Source organism: Haplochromis burtoni, unplaced genomic scaffold (assembly GCF_018398535.1).
Source record: "Haplochromis burtoni strain Fernald_Lab_line unplaced genomic scaffold, NCSU_Asbu1 Contig_6, whole genome shotgun sequence".
Lineage (NCBI taxonomy): Eukaryota > Metazoa > Chordata > Actinopteri > Cichliformes > Cichlidae > Haplochromis > Haplochromis burtoni.
In genome coordinates, this window is record NW_024582367.1 from 3,608,544 (window position 1) to 3,630,523 (window position 21,980).

A 21,980-nucleotide genomic window follows, 5' to 3' on the forward strand; every position below is an offset into this window, starting at 1 on the left:
TATCTTATATAAATCTAAATGAAAATGAAATGTTATGTCTGTTCTGTATTCTTTAAAATGTTCATTGAGCAAAATTAGATATTTTTGCATTATTTTATAGCATAAAAGGATCACCTCCTCTTGGAATCAGAAAGGTATTTATTGCTGTTATTATTATTTCTAAAATTAAAATTGAGGAAGAATGTAGTTATCTATTTTAATTTGAGTCAGTTTATGTATTAAGTACAGTTATACCTCACAGACACAAAGTACAGTATAGCATGAGAAATAAGTGAAATTTAGCCTTGATTTAAAAATAAGCAATAAACAATAAACACGATCAATCATTTTAATGCGGTATAATACTGTGTGAGGCCCGTTCTTCCTTTTCAGCAGGGGGCGCAAGAGTGCTTGATCTGTCTATCTAACTATCTTACTGTCTATCTGCATGGTCACGTACATAAACACATTCTTAAACTGAAAAATGTGACAAAAGAAACAGTTAGACCTTTTCCTTAACAAAACAGCATAATCATACCTTAGTAATAGTTTAAAATTCAATCCAACTTTTTGCAACAAAGCACTTTAAAATCCCCAGCACAGGACCAAAGTGCTGTACAGTAATTCAGTTAAGAACAATACAATAAAAAAAACAGAGAAAATAAAACACATAATACATAAAAATTAAAACAGCCTTATATTTAAAAAACAAGATAAAACAGCATAGAATCAACTAAAACAAAAAACCGAGGTGTCAAAGGCCAGGGTGAAGAGATGGGTTTTCAGAAGTGATTTAAACACAGGCAGAGAATAGGCCTGTCTAATCTCTAAAGGCAGATCGTTTCACAGTTTTGGAGCTGCTACAGGAAAAGCACGATCTCATAATGCGTGCTTCATTCACCTGTTCACTGTTGTTGCTGGAGATTTTAATTCCTTAGGTTGGATATCAATATTTCTAGAGTATGATATGAATACTAGTAAACAGTAAATAAAGCCTTAACGCGAATAGTATAGTGCAAAATATTGTCCCCAATAGGTAAAATAAGGTAAGGTAAGATGATTTATAGTGGAGAAGAAGTAAAAATAATAAAAATGTACTTAAAGTACACGTACATTAAAACAGTACTCCAGTAAAGTATTTGAGTTCAACTTCTTCTTTTGGCTGCTGACTTTAAGCGGGCCAAGTTCAACACCTACTTCCATCCGAGTAACCAATGTAGTATGAAATTGTTCTGATTCGCACAAAGATTTAGCAGCAAATCATGTTATATTCCCTTCATCAAGCAACTCTCCCCATTTATATCCACATATTGAGTTCGCTGGCGTGTACACCTCTGGATTATTTTCCTTGATGCCACTAATTTACCCTATGGCATTCGTGGAGGGCAAGTCATATTTCAGTGGGGGTCAGTACCGCCTCATCCCCCTTCTTCTGGACTCACCTCTCACCACACATTCAAACGATGTGAATTAACGTGACGATAAATCAGCACCAAACACTTGTATCAGTGCCAGCATATGAGGAGGGTCGTAATGTGATTGATACTGATGTTAATGCCAGAGGAGATTTATGTATCTGTAGTTACTGAGACAGCGAAGCGTTGAAGACTTGTGCGCACTTTGCGCCTGACCATTTGGCAACCCCGTAACTTTACGCGCTCTTCCCCTTCATTTCAAGTTACAATAATACCACTTACGGATGATTATGGAATAGGAGGAAATACATTTTACAAATACACTTGTTGCATCGGGGATATCATATTATAATTCAGTACCGCGCTGCGTTGGAATTTTTAGTGATTAGACATGCACTAATAATTTGTTTCACATGTCTTGTCCTTTGGCAAAACAGACAAATGCAATAAAACAAAAAGTTGTAAAACAAGTTAGACCAAAATAAGGGAAGAAGAATATAACAAAAGCATTAGCAAAAGCACATATTGGCACATTTTTGATTTATATAAGGCTGAAAATATGCTCTAATTTCCCCACTGATCGTGAAGGACAATCCCCTTCACCTGGTTCCCACGGTGAAGCAGATATTCTCGATAAAACAAGGTGAAATTTCGCTGACTGGTTCGTATGAATGAGCGTCACTGTAGGCCAAAGAGTCACGAAGCCACTTTTTTTTCTCCGTGTAAGAACTTCCCTTTTATGGCACAATCACAACTAGAAGTAACTGTGAAATGTGACTCCATTCAAAAGCTTTAATATACACTTACAACCACCACACTGGAGAGAGTGCGTAAATGTAAACATTTTTTGTTTGTTTGTTTGTTTTTTAATCATCATGAATTGCGGAAATTTCATCCATGCAACGTGCATTTAAGTAAGGACATATAAGTTAAATGTTTAGGCTTTAAAAACATTTATATGTATACTCACAGTAAAATACCTATAACACTAACGTTTCTATACTTTTTAAATGTTTTTCTTTTACACTTTACTATTCTATATTTGTGCATTTATGGGGATATTTTGCACATTGTGGATTATACTGTTAGTATTTCATGATCCATATTGTTATGGATATTATGCTTGAGCAGACGGGGGTGAAGGCCAAACTGGAGAAGGATAGAAGAAAACGGAGGAATATAAGAAGAAAACAACAGAAAAAGAGAGAAAAGAAGGGGGTAGGAGGAAAAGTCAAGGATAAAGCAAACAGACATGCTGGATCACAAACAAATATACGATTTTGCAGTGTGTGTTCTTGTACGTTCAGATATCTTTGTAAGGACAGAAAATTGGCATGCTGCTATATTTGTGGGGACCAACAGTCACTTGTAGGGACAAAGTGCCCGTCCCCACCAGTTTGAAGGCATTTTTGAGGTTTAAAATGTGGTTTTAGTGTCAGGGTTGCAATTAGGTTATGGCTAAGTTTAGGCTAAGGGTTGCAGTTAAGCATTCATTTTTGTTTGTTAGGGTTAGGGTAAGCAGCTAGGGAAAGCATTATATCACAATTATGTCCTCACTAAAATATGAAAACCAGTGTGTGTCTGTGAGTGTGAGTGTCTGTGTATGCACTTTTGTCATGAAAGACACTTGAAAATGACCTGGTCAAGTGCTCCTCTTTAGAAAGCAAATATATGTGGCACAACAAAGCAGACCATTATTCTGCTTTATACAACAGCTGAACCGGACAAAAAAAAATTAATGTGGGATTTTTTTGCTCCCATAGAAACCAAGTCTGAAATGTGTGACATCAGAACCCACCTTTGTTGAGGTGAAAGCCACAGAGGTGAATATGGAAAATGAAACAGGTGTGCTCTGCTATAAGTGCTGCTGGGCATGTCAGCTCCATCAGAACAGGAGATATCTGAGTCTGCTTCATACAACGACAATTGTCATCCTTAAAAAATGATCAGCAGGATTCTCTTTGCTTGCTTGTTTCTTGGTCTGTTCACTGCAGGCTCCTCGCTGAGCTGCAAATGGATGGATCATAAATTTAAACAGCACAACGAAGAGACTCTGAATCTACTTGAAACCATGGTGAGTGTGTTTCTTTTAATAGGCTTAAAATTTTGTTGAATTTTATTAAATTAAATTATTCAGACTTAGTGTCTGCACTTCAACTCTAAGTCTGGTTCTGTGTGTGATCCAGGGTAACAACTCAACTAACACCACTGAGGTGGAGGACACCGTGGCCTTCCCTAATCATCTGTACCACCAGGCATCAAAAGCATCAGTAAGTCAACCTCAGCTTTTCTCATTGTATCGCATAAAATCCCAGACTAATTTCTCCTTAAAGTAAAATAATGTAAAGGTTTTCAAATTTTACCATGGGTATGAAATACAATCAAAAACTAAAATTCATAACCGTCATAACTTTAAGTTCCTATTATGCAAACCCAGGTCTGAGTGTTCTGATATTTGTTCTTATTTTTCAAGATTTTTGAATTATAAAAACCTATGATTCTTCTTCTTCTTCCAGGCTGAGGATAAACTGGCTTTCACAGTTCAGGTTCTGGAGGAGGTGGCTGCCCTGTTTGAGGAGGATCACAGCGCTGCATCATGGGAGGACAGCACAGTGAGGAACTTGCTCAATATTGTCAGCAAACAGGCTGAAGAGCTTCACACCTGTGTAAGTTCACTTTCAGTAACACCACTATTGAGATAACTGAGATCAATTATACTGCTAAAACATATATTTAAATGACTATTTTTCCTGATTTAGATTGGGAGCCACAGTCACAAGAAGAAGAACTCACAGCTGTATTTCAAGACAAAAATGTATTTCAAAAGACTTTCAGATGATATCCTAAAGAAAAAGGTAGGTCTTTATTTATTTTTTAACCAATTCTTTTATTAAACACCTCTGGAATACTTTACTAATGATAATATTGTTGTGTCTGTAGGGTCACAGTGCTGAAGCCTGGGAGGTGATCAGGAAGGAAACCAAAGCCCATCTCATGAGAGCAGAACAGCTGGCTTCATCTCTGCACACTGCCAACTAAAACATGCCTGTTACAGGAAGGATGTGTAAATTTATTTGCTTCTTTTTATTTATTTATTTATTTATTTACTTATTAATTTACCATATTTCTATTTACCATTGTCTTTTTAATCAAACATGTTGGTGATTTTAAAAAAAGAAAAATGTTTTCCTTAGTTATGGGAAAAAAGAAATTTCTTCAGCAAAGAAAGATGTATTTATTGTTTTTATTCATGTCAAACAAACCAAATACATATGTATACACTTAATCTTAACAAACAACTGAAAAATAAAAAAACAAGTAAATGTTGTTTTTGTTCTTTGACACAAGTTAGTCTTTGTTTTTGCACCACCCTCGGGCTTCAAAATTTCATGTTAGCACAGTCAGTATGACATTATCCATCTACTTACTTGAGACTTATTTTGTTAGGAGTCATAAGGGGCGTGAATTCTGTCCCAGCTCACACTGATCAAGAGCAGGGGTACAACCCAGAGCCTGTGAGACTGATAGACTGGGCTTTTACAGGACCAACTGATACACAATACAGTTTAAATAAACATCACCAGAAGCACCAAAAAGATCCGCTGAAATATCAGCTTTTGGGTCTAAATTGCAGAAGGGCTTATTTACACTTTATGACAACAGATTAATTCAAAACAGTGTTACTAAACATCACATTTAAAAAAAAGGGGGGGGGGGGCAAGCATGCTGCTGCACATCTACAAACAAACCATGTGTTGTGTTGTGAGAAAAATGCACGTCTCCATTCTCAGTAAACTATTTAAGGACTTACTTTACAACTTGCAATTAAGAACATATAATCTGTCCTCATTCAGAGGCTTTAGCAGGTGAAAAGTAGTTGTGTGAGTCTCACTCCCACGGGGCCTCAGCTCCCTCAGCCTGAGCATACACGGAGAGTTCCTCATACAGACCTCCACCACATGTCTCGATTGCCAAGCCCTAAAAGACGGAAATAAGTCAGTTTTACTAATTTAATTAGTTTTACTTATACATGTGTCTAGATTTAAGGGCCCCTTCTCTCACTATACGATTAAAAAGATGATTTAAAAAATTCTGAAAATCCATTACTTAGTTACTGTATATGTCTGGGCATACTGGCAGCTACAGTTTTTATTTGCATAGTTGGTGTTTCAGACATGACTCAGAGTTAAAAATGGGCTCCTGCTTAATGTCACTGCAGAATGACATTAACTGAAAAAGTAACAAAACATAACAATGTTTGCATGAACCTCAAACGCTACTGTTCTTCATTCATAATGCAAATTGGAGCTCAGCCCAACATCCTTACTTCATTTGAGTTCATGGATTTTACTTCGTTTGTATTTATTTTTGAATTTTACTTAATTATATTAATGTATCTGTAATTGCTGTCTGCATACTAAGAAGTGTAATTGGGTGTTCTTTTATTTTTTATTAGTTTTACTTAATAATTTGTACCAATAGTTGTTCATATTTAACTTCAAATCCTTAGTTTGGCAGTGTTTAGGTTATAATTTTACTTAAACCATGTAAAGCTGAAAGTGTGGTTTCCAGTAGTTATATAAGCTGGAAAGTGTACAGGTTTAGCCATTGCGACTGACAATCCTATAGTGCAGTGTACATATTCAGGGTTGTTCAAATCTTAATAAAATATATTGTAACTAAGTGATGTATGGGTCACAGGACTGCAAGAAAAAGTGAGCTCACTGACTTTTAAAACAGGTGCAGCCTTACCTTCCTAGTAGTTCCTAAAAGGGTGACTCAAAGTGTTGATATTAGTAAAACTTAGAAATTCTGAATTACAGCCATGTTCATTTGGTTAATTTGTGGGTTTGACTGATTTACATGAGATGTGCATGCTCAAAATAAAAGTTATCATTTCTCCCACTTAACCCTGTAAAGCCTGAAATATGAAATAATGAAATAACCTTTTTTTAAATGGACCTTAAATATTATTTTGCATATATGAGCTTTAATTTGTATCACATATGCTGCATCCAGTATTTTATGTTATTTTCTTTCTCTTTTTTTGGCAATTTTTGTGTAAAAATATATTTACTTTTTTTAAAAAGGATTTTCAGGGGAAAACTCACACTGATGATGAAAAAGTCTCAAGAAAAAACACAAAGACTCATGTATTGAGTACGATAATTGAAGTTGATCTTGCTATTGTTATTATTATTATTTATTAACTTACACTTATGTACACTATTCTTAGTAAGATTATAATTTATGACTATGTTTTTGCTATGTTGCTTTAAATGACTCTTCACTATATGAAAAGTCAAGCAATCACAGTAAGACTACCTTCTACACTTTTGGTATAATTGATTTACAAACAGTTCTGTTTGTTGTGCAAGAGAACAGCAGCAACAAGATCTATAAAAATCTTTCAAATGTGTTTATTAATGCAATAATCAAATGAAATACAAATTCAGCCAGCTAGATGTACTTTATTTATTAACTCAAATATAGGATGTGTATTCATACATTCAACAATAAACCTGACGGTAAATTTGTGGTTAGGGGCTCAGTGGTGCACGGAGATTGCGATTCCTGTTTTTTCGCTGTCTATTGTGTGCCTGCATTTTTATGTAAAGTCACACAGCTGTGGTGTGTATTCACTGTGACATGTTTACACAAATGAGACCACACAGTGAAGCATCACTGTAATATTTTTTTTCTTAAAGAAAGCCAGTGTCTTTCTTTTTTTCACTTTTTATTGTAAAACAAAGAGCTGACAAACCTCATAGATGTGATCTGTTTCCGGCTCCTCGTATTCGCTGTCCCTTCGTTCCCACTGTTAAAAAAGGAAATGGGGGTGTGGGTGGGGAGAATGAATGCAGTTAAAGAGCTGGTACCATCTTATTTAGAGACACATCGCACATAACACACAATAAAATAAATTAAAATGATATTTAAAGTTTTGTTTTCTTTTTTTTTTCAAAATTTGTCTTTTTGCAGTAATGTGGAAGTAGGTGTTGTAAGCATCGGACAACTCAAATAACTGTAGTGAAAATCACTAAAGCGAGTTTGGTTGTAGGTTATATTAAAAAAAATACAGTTGCAGTTGCTTTCCTGTGTTATAAAGACAAAAGCTAAATAAATGTTTGTAGAAAACGATTAACCTATTAAATGGCAACATAATTGTAGCTAACACTGTGATAACTCAAAAACTAGATCTAACTTCATATATAGAATTAAACTAAGTACTATTTTAATAAAATGTATGGATTTTCTTTTTTAACTATTGGTGGAAATCACTGTCAGTTATTAATATACACCTTTGGTAATTTTTGGAATGTTAGAGAACCTCTTATCTAATACGTCTATTTGAAACCTGCTATTATCTCCACTTCCAGTTTCGTAGGTGCTGGTTACAACATAGAATGAATGAAGGCCTACGGAGCTGTAGCCCAAAAACGTTTATATCTTGGGGTGCACATGTTCCCTCTGGCAATACTGATCTTTTTTTTTTTTTTATTACAGGTTTTATTTAAAGTAAATGGATTCGTGTGTGTATTAAGGACGTCGAAACATTCTAAGACACTTTATGGCATTGACAACTTTGATTTCAGGCAATTCAGATTCTGAAAAAGTGTTGTATAGGTAAAACTGGCTTACTTTTCAGAAAATTTTAAAGACATAGGTATTGTTTTAATTTAATTTCAGACATATATGAAGCAGGTGTAAATAGTTATTTTAGCTGTGTAGCTCAATAGCTATCTCATGAGCACCTGGATGAAATGCAGCCATTTACAGTATAGTGGGAATGCCTAATCTAGATTGGCACTGATTGGTATCTGGCTGGCGCCTTAGTAATCAGGTACTTATAATTTCAACATGTCAGAAATCTTAACAGCTAGCTTCTTTTTAAGTATAAACTAAGCTAGCGTCTTGACAAAAAGCCAGCTTCTGTTTTGCAACAGCAACATTTATATGTGCATTTTATTGAGCAAATCACAAAATGAGATAACAAAGCATGTTCTATATATATGATACAATTTAGAAAATGATCAGGCAGCAGCTATGATATTTGAGCTACTGTTGATCGACTGTCTTCTTAATTAGATGATTTGCTGCCTTTCTTTTGCTTTTGGACTGTTAGTATGTTTACAGAAAAGTCAATGTAAAGCTGTTGCCTTCGCCACTGGGATACAAAGCATTTTACTCAGTGCACCACGTTGCATACACATTAAGCAAAGCGAAATGATCAGTTAGAAAGCCTTTCTGTTGTGAGTTTAATCATACTAAATGCATTTATTTTTCTCTACAGCCTTGTCATTTCTTTTCCCTGCTTCTAAAGAAAAACCTCTAAGTTTTCCTGAAATAAATATTTTTAAAAAAAATTCTTGATCCAAAAAACCCTGCTTTCTGCTGAAGATTTGTTATGCAAGTTCTGCACAAAATCTTTTTTTGGAGCACACATTTGCCTCGAGTTTTGTTCATCGTGTGCCTCACCAGTTTTTGTTTACGTAGCAACACAGCAGCAATGAACACAGCTAAAAGAAAACCCTGGAACACAATAAGACCGTCCTTCACATTGCTCCTGTAGAGTGCCTTTTCCATCACAACGGGTCCTGCACAGTGAAAAGATGTATGTCAGCTGCGCATTTTCATGAGCGAGTAGGTACATACTTAAAAAATAAAAAAATATGGTAAAAGTTCACTGTATTTTTAAATGTCTGCTGATGACATGCTGTTCCAGCTACTTACTGAAAACTTTTACTTCGGTTCCGGGTCCCTGTGTTTCATTTATCTTGCAGTAGTACACACCACTGTGCCTCATTTGTATGTTGTTGATGTAAAGATAGGCCATTTGGAAACGAATGTCGTCATCTATCAAAGTCGATAGCGGTGTTTGCTCGTCTCCGATCTTGTTGGCCTTGAACCACTTCACAGTAGAATTATCTTGTCGTGAGGATAAACAGTAAATGTGCACACTGCTTTTAACTGCCACACCATAGAAGCGGGGTTTCTGTCTGATCTGCAGTGTCTTGTTATCAGCAACTAAGCAGACAAAGAAAGGTTGAAAGACACTGTGACACAGTTATACCAGCAATTATCACACATTTCAAATGGACAAAATATACATTAAAAGGATTTTGTCATTGTGGTTGAGGATAAATAATGTGTATGCCACTTATGAGATGCTTGCTTTACAGAGAACAGTGATGTATGTAACCTCCTGGGACCCCATGTCCTCATACAGGGACATTGCATTAAGACTTTTCTTCACCTTATACAGGGAGTGCAGAATTATTAGGCAAATGAGTATTTTGTCCACATCATCCTCTTCATGCATGTTGTCTTACTCCAAGCTGTATAGGCTCGAAAGCCTACTACCAATTAAGCATATTAGGTGATGTGCATCTCTGTAATGAGAAGGGGTGTGGTCTAATGACATCAACACCCTATATCAGGTGTGCATAATTATTAGGCAACGTCCTTTCCTTTGGCAAAATGGGTCAAAAGAAGGACTTGACAGGCTCAGAAAAGTCAAAAATAGTGAGATATCTTGCAGAGGGATGCAGCAGTCTCAAAATTGCAAAGCTTCTGAAGCGTGATCATCGAACAATCAAGCGTTTCATTCAAAATAGTCAACAGGGTCGCAAGAAGCGTGTGGAAAAACCAAGGCGCAAATAACTGCCCATGAACTGAGAAAAGTCAAGCGTGCAGCTGCCAAGATGCCACTTGCCACCAGTTTGGCCATATTTCAGAGCTGCAACATCACTGGAGTGCCCAAAAGCACAAGGTGTGCAATACTCAGAGACATGGCCAAGGTAAGAAAGGCTGAAAGACGACCACCACTGAACAAGACACACAAGCTGAAACGTCAAGACTGGGCCAAGAAATATCTCAAGACTGATTTTTCTAAGGTTTTATGGACTGATGAAATGAGAGTGAGTCTTGATGGGCCAGATGGATGGGCCCGTGGCTGGATTGGTAAAGGGCAGAGAGCTCCAGTCCGACTCAGACGCCAGCAAGGTGGAGGTGGAGTACTGGTTTGGGCTGGTATCATCAAAGATGAGCTTGTGGGGCCTTTTCGGGTTGAGGATGGAGTCAAGCTCAACTCCCAGTCCTACTGCCAGTTTCTGGAAGACACCTTCTTCAAGCAGTGGTACAGGAAGAAGTCTGCATCCTTCAAGAAAAACATGATTTTCATGCAGGACAATGCTCCATCACACGCGTCCAAGTACTCCACAGCGTGGCTGGCAAGAAAGGGTATAAAAGAAGAAAAACTAATGACATGGCCACCTTGTTCACCTGATCTGAACCCCATTGAGAACCTGTGGTCCATCATCAAATGTGAGATTTACAAGGAGGGAAAACAGTACACCTCTCTGAACAGTGTCTGGGAGGCTGTGGTTGCTGCTGCACGCAATGTTGATGGTGAACAGATCAAAACACTGACAGAATCCATGGATGGCAGGCTTTTGAGTGTCCTTGCAAAGAAAGGTGGCTATATTGGTCGCTGATTTGTTTTTGTTTTGTTTTTGAATGTCAGAAATGTATATTTGTGAATGTGGAGATGTTATATTGGTTTCACTGGTAAAAATAAATAATTGAAATGGGTATATATTTGTTTTTTGTTAAGTTGCCTAATAATTATGCACAGTAATAGTCACCTGCACACACAGATATCCCCCTAAAATAGCTAAAACTAAAAACAAACTAAAAACTACTTCCAAAAACATTCAGCTTTGATATTAATGAGTTTTTTGGGTTCATTGAGAACATGGTTGTTGTTCAATAATAAAATTATTCCTCAAAAATACAACTTGCCTAATAATTCTGCACTCCCTGTATGTCATTCTAATGAATCATGTTTCGTAGTTTTTTGTTTGTTTGTTTGTGGTTTTTTGTGCCTGTCCCGTTCGGCACTGTAGCAATCAGAATTATTGTCTGAAGGCCAAAAAAAAAGGCCCAACGGATTTTTTTTTAATCAAGTAGATCATTATTGGCCCACTAGATTGATTGGTATTATTTTTTCATTTATTTTTAACTTTTAAGTTATTACAAACAGAACGGACATGACTGGGGGATAGGAAAGGGGAAGACAAAGACAAGAGAAGTTCAAGAAAAAGAGAGGGGAAAGAAAAACAGGCAGAGGGACAGTGAGAAAAGACATTAAAAAGTCCACTGGATCACCTGCTGGAAGAAAAAGAAAAATAGAGAACAACACAGTAGGGAGACCACAGCAACAACCTTGATAACTATAAATAACAGTAAATAATAAATATTGAATGTTACCGAGCAGAACACAAGACCGACAATGCTTTGAGGCAGCAGCAAAGGAAGATATAGAGTGTGTCTATGAGCACCCATGTGTAGACCTGTGTGCAGACTTGTCTGCGTGAGCGCACTTGTATGTAAAAGGTTTCTCCATTTAACTATCTGATAGAGGGTGTGGGGAGCCATAGCCCTGTCCCCCAGGACATGAAGCACACATGGAGGAGATCCAGCTCCCAAACATCTATAGGCCCTCCAGAGCGCGATAGCCCAAGGAGGACCACCGGAGGGGCAGCTGCGCCATCCTCCTGGAAAGAGCTGAGGAGAGCCCCAGACTGGGGGTCACACAGCAGCCACGGTGAAGAAGCTACAGGAGACTGCGGTGACATGCCCGCAGGCCCTGTCGGCAGCCAGCCGCGGGACGAGCCCCAGGCCCAGAGGGCCGAGGTCCCCCCACCCCCCCAGAAGGGGCCCAACTGAGCCACAGGTGCCAGGCCCCACCAAGATTGAGTCGGTGCATACCTGAGTGCCCAGCCCCGGACATCGAGAACCACCAATGCACTGACGTCTGCGGGCATCAGCCACCAGCAGGGTAACCCCTAACCCACACCTGGGGGGGGGCTGAGATTTTGTACTTTTTCAAGTAATGTTAACTGTTTTGTTTTATCCTGTGAAATAAACCCATTGTCCCCAGATGAAGACATGTTTTTCTGTGAAATCATAAGGGCTTCCTGTTGAAAGAGGAAGCTTAGTTTGTATCATGAAGGAGCAAGCTAGGAGAAGTTAAAAATGCGTACTAAACAAGAGCTCAGGTCTCAAGAGGGTAATGCAATGTGGAAACAAAAGATAAATGCCCTGTAACACTAATTATGAAAAATTACTACATAAAAAGAGACAAACTTCAAGATGATGATGGAACCAAATGGTACACATGGTGGAGAAAAGTGCCATTGTTATAAGAGACATTATACTTTGTCTCCATTATTCAGTTTATTCAGTCTAAAAAACATAATAAAAAGATGTTGCCAGATTTCCAGGTTTCATCTAACCTACAGTATAAATTACACAAACCACAAGCATCAAAAATAAGAAGATTTTATGAATGTTGCTACAAAAACAATCATTGCAGATAAGCTAAAATTTAATTGATAACCATTCCTATAGTAATCCACAAAGTTTAGAAAACAAAGTGAATAATGAATTTCCTTTTTGAAATGATAATGCCAATGAAATGATAAATTGCACTATTTTCTCTAATACTATGGAGTAACGATAAACCAATTAATGTAAATAAAAGCCTTATCATCCACTGATATTGAAAATAATTCTTATTTGTGGCCCAAGACATGTATACATGCATGTATGAGGATATCATATTTGTTTGTTTTTAATGTTTACAACACATAAATATAAGATGCTTTTTTCTTTTATTTGCTATTTCTATATTCATTCTTTAAATTAGATTACAAGTTATATGTAAAATAAAGCAATGGAAACTAAGAACTGAATAACTTGGAGGTGCAGGTATGATATTTATTTACTATAAAATTATAAAGGACTTCAATTCATCAACATGACAATAATCTTATAGTCTTTGTTTCAGAAGAAAACTTCCTCTTTTCCCCAGATGGGCAGGAAGTAATGGTGCTGCAGAGTCAAAAATAACATGCAAAACACTAGTACGCAGTGTAGTTGTGGTTTAACAGTTATAAAAAATACAATTAAAAAGATTGCGTGAGGTGTTATAAATTACCAGTACTGTACTTTACTGAATTATTTTGGTGTACTGGCACTGTGAGTTAATATATGTAGCACTCAAACTGGTATTTTTCCTGTATTGGTTTCATTTTTCAGTCACAAAATCGTGTTGATTATATTCCAAAAGTTTCCATTTACCTGACAGACTGATTAAAACAAGCCCCCACCATCCAGCTAACATCCAGCGCATGATGTCCTCAAAAAGAAGAGAAATACGCTTCAGATGCTGACTCCACGGCTGTATCTGAGTTTCTCTGCAGGTCTAAAAGTGTTGTGAACGAAGATGAAGTGTCTGCATCAGCGGGTGTGCAGTCTGTCTTCTGTCACCATGCAGGCAGGCAAATAAGAGGAAGAGGGCTCTATCGTTGAACCAAAATAACAGCCCACACTTTTACTGTCGGTAACCCGTGTGATTAAATGTTCCATTTTTAGGGACAGATGAAACAGCATTATTAAGCTAAACATTAAGGTTATGATTAGTGATACTACAGCCAATATAATATCATAGTTTCAATATTGATGCCAAGATGATGTTTTTAGATAACTTAGATTTCTAAAGAAAGTCTTTATGGTCAAGAAACCAAAGCAGATAGTTTTTAAACATGTAATTCCTTTTTAAAAAGACCATTTACAAGACACAGTATGCAAAAGAAGATACTATACTGTGCAAAAGTCGTTGAGACTTTTCAACCCTTTTTATTTGTTTGTTTGTTTGTTTGTTTTGTTTCCAATGAGTCAAATATGTCTTTAGCAGTGGTCTTTAGCAACAATTCTCCAGGCTTGGACTAAAGTTTCTACAGTTTTTAAACCACTCAACACTCAACTATGAATCGTTCCAGCATAAAAATGGCACCTATTGAAATTGATGAACTAGTTCACAAGCAAATTGGCAAAGAACCAATTTTAAATGGTCTCTTCAGACCGAAAAACCCAATTTATAGAGAGCTTTTACCAGAAAGCTAGCATATTTTGGCATGGTGTGCAGTGTATCCTTAAAAAAATGAGGTAACTGGAAAAGTGGAGGACAGAAGAATTAGTGGCGATATATGATATATATCTGTGGTAAATTAGCAGTAACTGAAAGTTATGTATGAAAAATAACAGAAAAAAACCCTACCAATTACCTGAAACAGGGCCAGAGAGATAAACCTGGCCCTTAAGTTGATCCATATATACACAGTTTGCCAAAGCTTCCTCAGAAATGCTCTGAAAATCAGTGGCAAGAGGTGACAAATCAAGTGACAAATCCAAATTTGTCCAAAAGGGAAATAATGGCTATTAAAATAGCTATCCTTGCCTTTTGGTAGTTATTTTGTATAATAAATTAGCACCAGAGAAATAAAAGTATATATGACCAGAGAAATTAGTGACACATTACAAAAGCATGGTAGCTATGATATGCTCATTTAGCCTTCATTACATTTATTTGCTGCCATAAGATAGTAGTTCATAGTTTTGTATAGCAGAAAAGTGTGAAGAAATGACTATCAGGTATCAGTAACTAACTACCTGTAATCATTTATATTTAACCGATTACAGGGAACTTTTATACTCATTTTAACCAGGTCTGTAGTATTATAGCATACTCCTAATGTTTAATCTGTTTCTGCTGTCTGTCTTGCAAAAATCAGGTATTTTATAAGTAGTTTGTCTAATGTCTGAATTTTTAATTATGAATGAACATTGACTCACATCTAACTTGCCAAATTTTGTCAGTTCAAGTGGTCTAATTGTAAACCAAAGCCTCCTTTTGGGCATAAATACCCAGTGGTGTTAGACAGAAAACCGTCTGTGTGACTGTCATTTGTTACAGGATGGTTTGGTTAGTTGCACTAATACATGCAGTGGTGGTTCTTAAAACTAGATGGAGATTTTAAAAAACACAATGTTGTTGTTTTGGGGGGATTGAATTGCAAAGACACACAAACTTCTTTAGTCTTCTGCCAATAAAGGCCATGCCAGTCCCCTCTCTGTGCCTCCAGTCACACAAGCTCAACTAATGGGTAAGAGTTGGAGGATTGTTTATGCTTTTACAAGTTATGAACTTATGAAAAAGAACCAAAAAAAAAATAAAGGTACTGTTGAATTAAACTCAGCTCAAAACACCTGATCATCTCAGTCTTTGTTAATTTTAGTCCTTCTTACTACACACAAATTTGTCAGCCCGACAAGCATCAGGAAGCTTTAACACGGGCGTGTTTTGGGAGTGGTTGGCTAAATGATATTAAAATGATGTGCATAGCAATAACTGTTCTAAACTTCTGAATGCCACCCATGTTATAATGGCATAAAACTAAAACTAAGACTGAAACTAATAAAAAACTAAACTGAAACGACCAAATCAGCTCTGGAAACTAACTGAAACTAAAGTGAACTGAAAATAAAAAATGGAATATACAGTAAAATAAACAAACAAACTAAGAAAAATATAAACCTATAAATAATAAATATATTTGAGAATGAGAATTGTACGAATACAACATACAATGCCATTATGTGGCTCGGTACATCCCCCAAAGAGCTTTTAGCTTTGCTGTGGACTCTCAATCTTGTTATGCAACATAAAGCTGCAGTCAAGAGTGAAGTTTTCAGGTCAGTCAAGCTGATCTCATTTCCCTAATTTTCAAAGCTGATAAACTCCGCACAGCAGAGTCCTCGATATTTGCGTACTGTGTGGATTTTTATCACCTATCACAGTCTGTAAGGAAGAGATAAAAAGCTTCTTTCAAGAAATATGTAATAACTAGAAATGCTGTACCTCTCTTAAAAGAAAAGAAATATTTCCAAAAAGATTTGCAATGCTTAGGGTGTCTAACCTTTACATTTTTATAAGAAATGGTGGCTGCAATTGTTTGCAAAGCTGATTTATTTAATCAATCAAAAGTAAAATGCAAGCACAAAATCTACAAAATTAAATGTCATTTGGTGTTTGGCTCTTAATTGTGACAGATCGATTTACAGTTTTCTAATTATTTGACGTAAAAATTCTGGATTAATCCTACTTGTTAAAAAAAATGTTGCCAACCTTAACCAATTTGGTTTACTAGACATTAGGGCCTGAAGAAAAAAACGAGTAGCATTGAAAACCAGGTGGCAAGAAAACAGTCACTAGAAACATGCATTTGCAGAGGTGATCTCCAGCTGGGTGAGGCAGAATGAAATGACATAAAATGCAAATAAATCAAAAATCCCATCGTCCCACTCCATGTCAGAAACAGGGTGCTTTTTAATCTACTGACACTCATGCTTGAAAAAGTCACTGAATGCACATTTTTTAACATAGAACCTGCTATTAAGTTAAGGCCTCAATTAATCCCCTGTTAATAAAAATGGTTTGACTGTAAAAAAAAACAAACACACTGCACATGTTTAACAGTTGTAAGTTGTTTTTGAGGAGGTTAAAGTAGAGCTCTCGAAGTGTTGCTCCTTAGTGATGAGGCTTTTTTAATGCGCTTTTTCTTACTCATTAACCTACATTTCTTATAATTATGCAAAAAGATGGACACTCATAGACACAGAGATTAATGTAAAGCATAGTTCATTAAAAAGTCTGACTATAGTGGCTTTTTTAAAGAGTAAAAAGTCACTACATTGTGTTCTCTTGGTTGTTTTCCATCTTCAGTTTTTAGTGTTGCTGTCAACCTCTCTACCAGCAGAGGGCTACAGTGCATCAATGCAATTTCACAGACAAGACAAAGTAGTAACTGACAAGTGATCGCACAGCCTACTTTTCCTTACAATAACTGTTTTATTCTAACAACATAGTTTTAAAATAACAAAATGATATAAATGTACATTTCAGAAGGAAAAAAGAAAAAAGTATGTACAAGCAACATTGTAGGTGATTGTAGGTTGTACCAGCAAAGCTCCCCATGTGTCTTTTCCTCCAGTAGAAATGTAAACAAAAAGAGGACACTGTCTTGTGAATATGACTGTCCCATCAGAGGACACTATAGCTGAGTGGTGCAGCGGTGTCTCAGTCTCACATAGGAGTTCGGATGGTCATGTTACAGTCTCCTGACAGGAAAAACTGCCATGCTGTAGCAACAGGATATGACAAGAGAGACCCCTTGTGGAGGAAACATTCATAATTTGTGTACCTTCTCCAAAGATGACATTGGAACAGTGTCAAACTCAATGAAAATAGACATGTTATTGCCTATTGTTAAAAAAAAACAAGCTAGAAAACTGTAAAAGTGCATATGTTAGTCATGTATATACAGTACTGTGCAGAATGTAAAGGGGCATCTGATCAGATATCAACATCATTTTGTGAGTCGAGAACTGCATGAAGAGAAAAAATAAATCCACAAAACAGTCAAGGAAAGTCTTTAGGATGCTTGGGACAACCTACCTGTGCAAATTAAAATGAAAAAATAAAATAATAATAATAATACTGCATGACGAAGTACCAAAGAGGAGTGGTACCTTTTTCGAAATAAATTATATTCACAAAGAGTGATTTTATTTGATTTTTTTCTGTGTTTACTGCACTTTAAATGAAGTTTATTGCTAAATTTAAAAAAAAATGTTTATATGAAATTACTTTTAAAACTGCCTGCAAGTTTTACACAGTACCATATATTTAAAGTAAGACATCATAATTTCTATTAAGACTTAGACAAAAGCAAGAGAATTAACATCTTTATATGACTAGATCCACTGCAGGTTTTCTTGTAAATTTGTAAAAAGATCTGATTAACTACATTTTGGAAAGTGGCACATGTTTTTTTTTTCAACCATTCAATGTGTGTGCCTTGCATCTTGTGATCTAACCTGAGACGAAACTTCCTTTTAATTCACAGCGAGTAAGTATGTGCTTAGCAGTTCTCTAATACAGCCACATTAACATAAAAACATCACATTGTAAGTTTACAGACAGCGTTCAAACCTGAATGCTGAAAGGGAAATCCAGCAATGAAATGGCCAAACATGGCTGATTTAGGTTTTGAGAACATCTGATATCTGAAGGGACCAAAAAATATAAATATAAACATGCACACAGTATGTAAGTGGGAAATAACCTTTGAAATCATTCAGTGGAGTGCAGTTAACTGCTCTTATTTGACTTGGAGGGACATAAATAGTGCAATATAAACTGGGCCTGCCTGAATGAGCCTGTTAGGAACAGATGCTAACTATATTAGCCACACCATGTGGGTTTAGTTAACCCCATTGTTAACTAATAAGTAGTTTCACAGAAAGAGAGGGACAATGAGATCCAGAGACTCTATTTTATTTATTTACCTGTGTACAAAACAGATTCCCCATAGAAAGTCATCTGGTATCTAATTAATAATAAAACATATATACTCTTTATATACTCTTTACTCTTTTATACTCTTTACCTTTTGATAACATGAATTATGATTTTTTTGTTTTATTTTGTATTTTCTTTGCTTCTTATATATTGAGATAATACTTGTTCCAGTATTATTAATTTGTCTTAGTTGAGTTTTAGTTTAGTTTATGTTTCGTCTATGTCTCCTGATATGAGTCTTTTCCTGTCCCCTGTGAAGTCTGTCATTTGTAATGTCTTTGTGTTCACGTTGTCAAGCTTGTCTTGTCTCGTCTACGTTCTGTTGTTTCCTGTTTTATTTTGAAGGGTCTGGTGTTCCATGTTCAGTGTGTTTAGTTGTACTTCCCCTGTTGCATTCAGATTCAATTGTGTCAGCTCATTATCCCCAGGTGTTTTCACTTCCCTCATTATCATTATCCTGTGTATTTAGGTCCTCTGTCGTTCTCTGTTCAGTGTCGGGTTATCTGTTTGTCTAGCATCATGGACTTCAAGTCACAGGATTATTTTCAAGCTTTGGTTTATGTTCATGTTTTTCGTCATAGTTTTTGCAATCCATCTGTTCTGATTCACGTTCACATCCCCTGTGATGTGAATGTGAATCAGCTATTGTTAGCTTATCTCAATTTAGGTTTTGCCTTTGTTTTTCTTTCTGTTTTTTTTTTTGTTTGTTTATTTTCTTCCCACTAGAAATTTACCATAAAACAGATTCTAGTCCACAATAATGTTTCAGCCTACAGTAAAGTCTAGCATATTTTCATTGGATAAAAAAGGTTAAAATAAATATTAGCTCTTGTATTTCTGTTAAACTGAAAGAAATCATATCTTACTGGTTCATTATTTTTGAATTGTGCATTAAATCACAATTTTCCTTGACCAATTTTGTTAATTTTTATGTTTCTATGAAGGAAACATTGAGGGGTGTACGACAAGGTATGTTCAGACTTAAAACAGAGATTTTAGTGTCACTAAAACCTCTTTTAACCCGGATAGGTTAGGTATAATTAGCTGTAAGTGTTGTGTTTTCAAAAGTTCTTTTAATGAAATATGATTCTGAGCTGAGAGAATATTATTATAATACCAGCTGAGCCACAGACTATTATTAGAGTAATACCCCAGTCTAATTGCAACAGCGCAAACTCCAAGCTTCGCATTGCCACGAGAATTAGCACACGTTAATTTGATGATGCAAAAAAAAAAAAAAAAAAAAAAATGACAAAGGATGAACTGAAGCTCCGCCATCACGTGATGTCACATGCTGCTGTTTCTGATGTCAAAAAAAAAAAAAAAAAAAATTTGATGATGCATGAAATTTATATGTACAATTTCATGTTTATTCCATCATTATCGTTCATCAATATCATGATGAAATATAGTTTGAAGTTTCAGACCTATGTGTAACTGACGAGAATGGTAAAACACATATATTCACATGTGGATTTACAACATTAGCAGTTTTCTGGTGTGTTCTTCTCATCCCATTTTTTATTTTTGTTTGATTTTGCCTCCTTTTCCTCCCTACTGATGCAAGGCAATTTGTTTATTTTGTGTAGAAGAAAGCATCAAATTTCCCTGAGCCTGAAACAGAAAACTGGGGTTAACAGAGAAAGTTGGTAACCACCACCACCAACTGAACTCCCTAAAACTGAACCTGTAGGTTTTGTCAAGGCAGTTAACACACACTTTTGCACACAAAAACCCTGTTATTTTGAACCTGCTTGGCAGTAGACACTTCAGTTTCACTTTCAATACCCGAGAAAATTAAATGTAGAATAGAAAAAAAAGAGGAATAGATTCTTAAGTTTAGGGATAAAAACTGCATTCGAAACATCAGTTAGACTCTTCTTTATCTAGAGTTAAAAAGCATATCAGCGACACTTATACAATAACAAGAACAGTTTCCATCACTGTTAAAAAAATAAAAATAAAAAAAAAGAATAGAGGGAAGAGACAAATAATTATATTGTGCAGTTTACTATACAACTGACTCTCTCACGTTTGCTTGTAGAGTCAAGAGGTGTTGGTTGGGGGCAGAATGCAATAAAACCTCATTAGTGACTTCTACAGGAACAACAACAATATTTTGCACGGGGGTTTCTGGACAGCACCGTGCCTCTCTGTAATGTGACAGTGCCTCAGGATTAGAGGGCTGTTGTCTTGCCAAAGTTTCTAAAGCTGCTTGCTCCATTTCCTCAGCAAGCTCTGCATTACTCCCATAGAGAACCCCTAACCTTCGTGCAATCAACCCTTTTTTTTCTGGTGGATCGTCACCTTCTTTCTTTCTCCCCATCTTCTTAGATCGATGCATAAAAGCTGCATGGCATAAGCAGCGCCTCAGAAGATGGCTGCGGTAAGCCCTCTGAATAACCACAGCGGCCCTCTGCTCTTCTTTGTGGCGCACCGTTGTGACAACTGGTGCAAAGGTGTCTTTGCTATCCTTAAATTTTTCCTCAGTGCTTTTCCGTATTGCTTCCATCTCCACTGTGTTTCCCAAGATCAACTGAGTGACAGCCATCAACACATCCAAGTAGTGGATTTTATCTCCAGCAACCAAGGGGAGATCCATTTCAATCAGCTGGAACAGGTTGGGTTTGGCAACCTTCAGTGGCTCCTGCAAGGTATCACAAAAATCTGAGAGCTGGCTATACTCAATAAACTGAGTTCCATCAATGTCAAATTTCTCCCATGTCTCATTGAACATCTCAAAGTCGTCCTCACTGAGTGGATCGCTGCTTTCCTCCTGAGCCACATTGAAGTTCTCTAAGATGATCGCAATATACATGTTGACCACCACCAAGAATGAGATGATGATGTAACTGCAGAAGAACACCATGCCCATGCCAGGGCTTCCACAGTTGCCCTTTACATTCGTGCCAGGATGCTCAAAGTCTGGATCACAGTCTGGAGGCTCCCGGTTCAGCATTGGAAGTAGAAGTCCATCCCAGCCTGCAGATGTTGTAATCTGGAACAAGCAGATAATGCTTCCTCCAAATGTTTCAAAATTAAATATATCATCAAGCCCAGCCTCCTTTTTGACATAGGCAAAATTTGACATCCCAAATATAGAGAAGATGAACATATTGAGGAAGAGCAGGAGACCAATATTGAATAGAGCAGGTAGGGACATCATCAGGGCAAATAGAAGCGTCCGAATGCCCTTAGCTCCTTTAATAAGACGTAGAATCCTGCCTATCCTGGCCAGTCTGATCACCCTGAAAAGAGTTGGTGACACAAAGTACTTCTCAATTAGGTCTGAGAGCATTGTACCTGGAAGAAAACAC

The 21,980-nt window shown here is 36.6% G+C and overlaps 2 protein-coding genes across 6 annotated transcripts in view; both read right to left on the reverse strand.

Annotated features, from left to right (window-relative positions):
- Positions 1-4,624: 4,624 nt before the first annotated feature.
- cd79b (CD79b molecule, immunoglobulin-associated beta) lies at positions 4,625-13,724 on the reverse strand. 2 transcript variants are annotated; one of them, XM_005913609.3, is made up of 5 exons: positions 13,542-13,724; positions 9,129-9,422; positions 8,874-8,992; positions 7,159-7,212; positions 4,625-5,372 (listed from the first exon to the last, which is right to left on the reverse strand). In XM_005913609.3, the coding sequence occupies exons 1-5, from the start codon at positions 13,591-13,593 to the stop codon at positions 5,283-5,285; spliced, it is 609 nt and encodes a 202-aa protein (XP_005913671.1). In that variant the 5' UTR covers positions 13,594-13,724; the 3' UTR covers positions 4,625-5,282. The 2 variants fall into 2 exon arrangements, with proteins under 2 accessions (XP_005913671.1, XP_042079848.1); XM_042223914.1 differs by lacking the exons at positions 4,625-5,372; positions 7,159-7,212 and having other exon boundaries at positions 7,220-8,992.
- Positions 13,725-19,980: 6,256 nt separating this feature from the next.
- The window catches only part of scn4aa (sodium channel, voltage-gated, type IV, alpha, a), a 41,404-nt gene continuing 39,404 nt past the window's right edge, over positions 19,981-21,980 (reverse strand). For all 4 annotated transcript variants that reach the window (XM_042223926.1, XM_042223919.1, XM_042223929.1 and 1 more), the window contains one exon: positions 19,981-21,966. In XM_042223926.1, the coding sequence (XP_042079860.1) occupies positions 20,675-21,966 (1,292 nt within the window). In that variant the 3' untranslated portion in view covers positions 19,981-20,674. The remainder of the gene's footprint in view (positions 21,967-21,980) is intronic.

Excerpts from the sequence above, each read along its gene's own strand:
- cd79b (XM_042223914.1), bottom strand. The coding sequence starts at position 13,593 with ATGCGCTGGATGTTAGCTGGATGGTGGGGGCTTGTTTTAATCAGTCTG. Across the intron at positions 9,423-13,541 it reads TGTTTTAATCAGTCTGTCAG|TTGCTGATAACAAGACACTG; the intron begins GTAAATGGAAAC and ends TTGTCTGCTTAG. Across the intron at positions 8,993-9,128 it reads AACCGAAGTAAAAGTTTTCA|GACCCGTTGTGATGGAAAAG; the intron begins GTAAGTAGCTGG and ends TTCACTGTGCAG.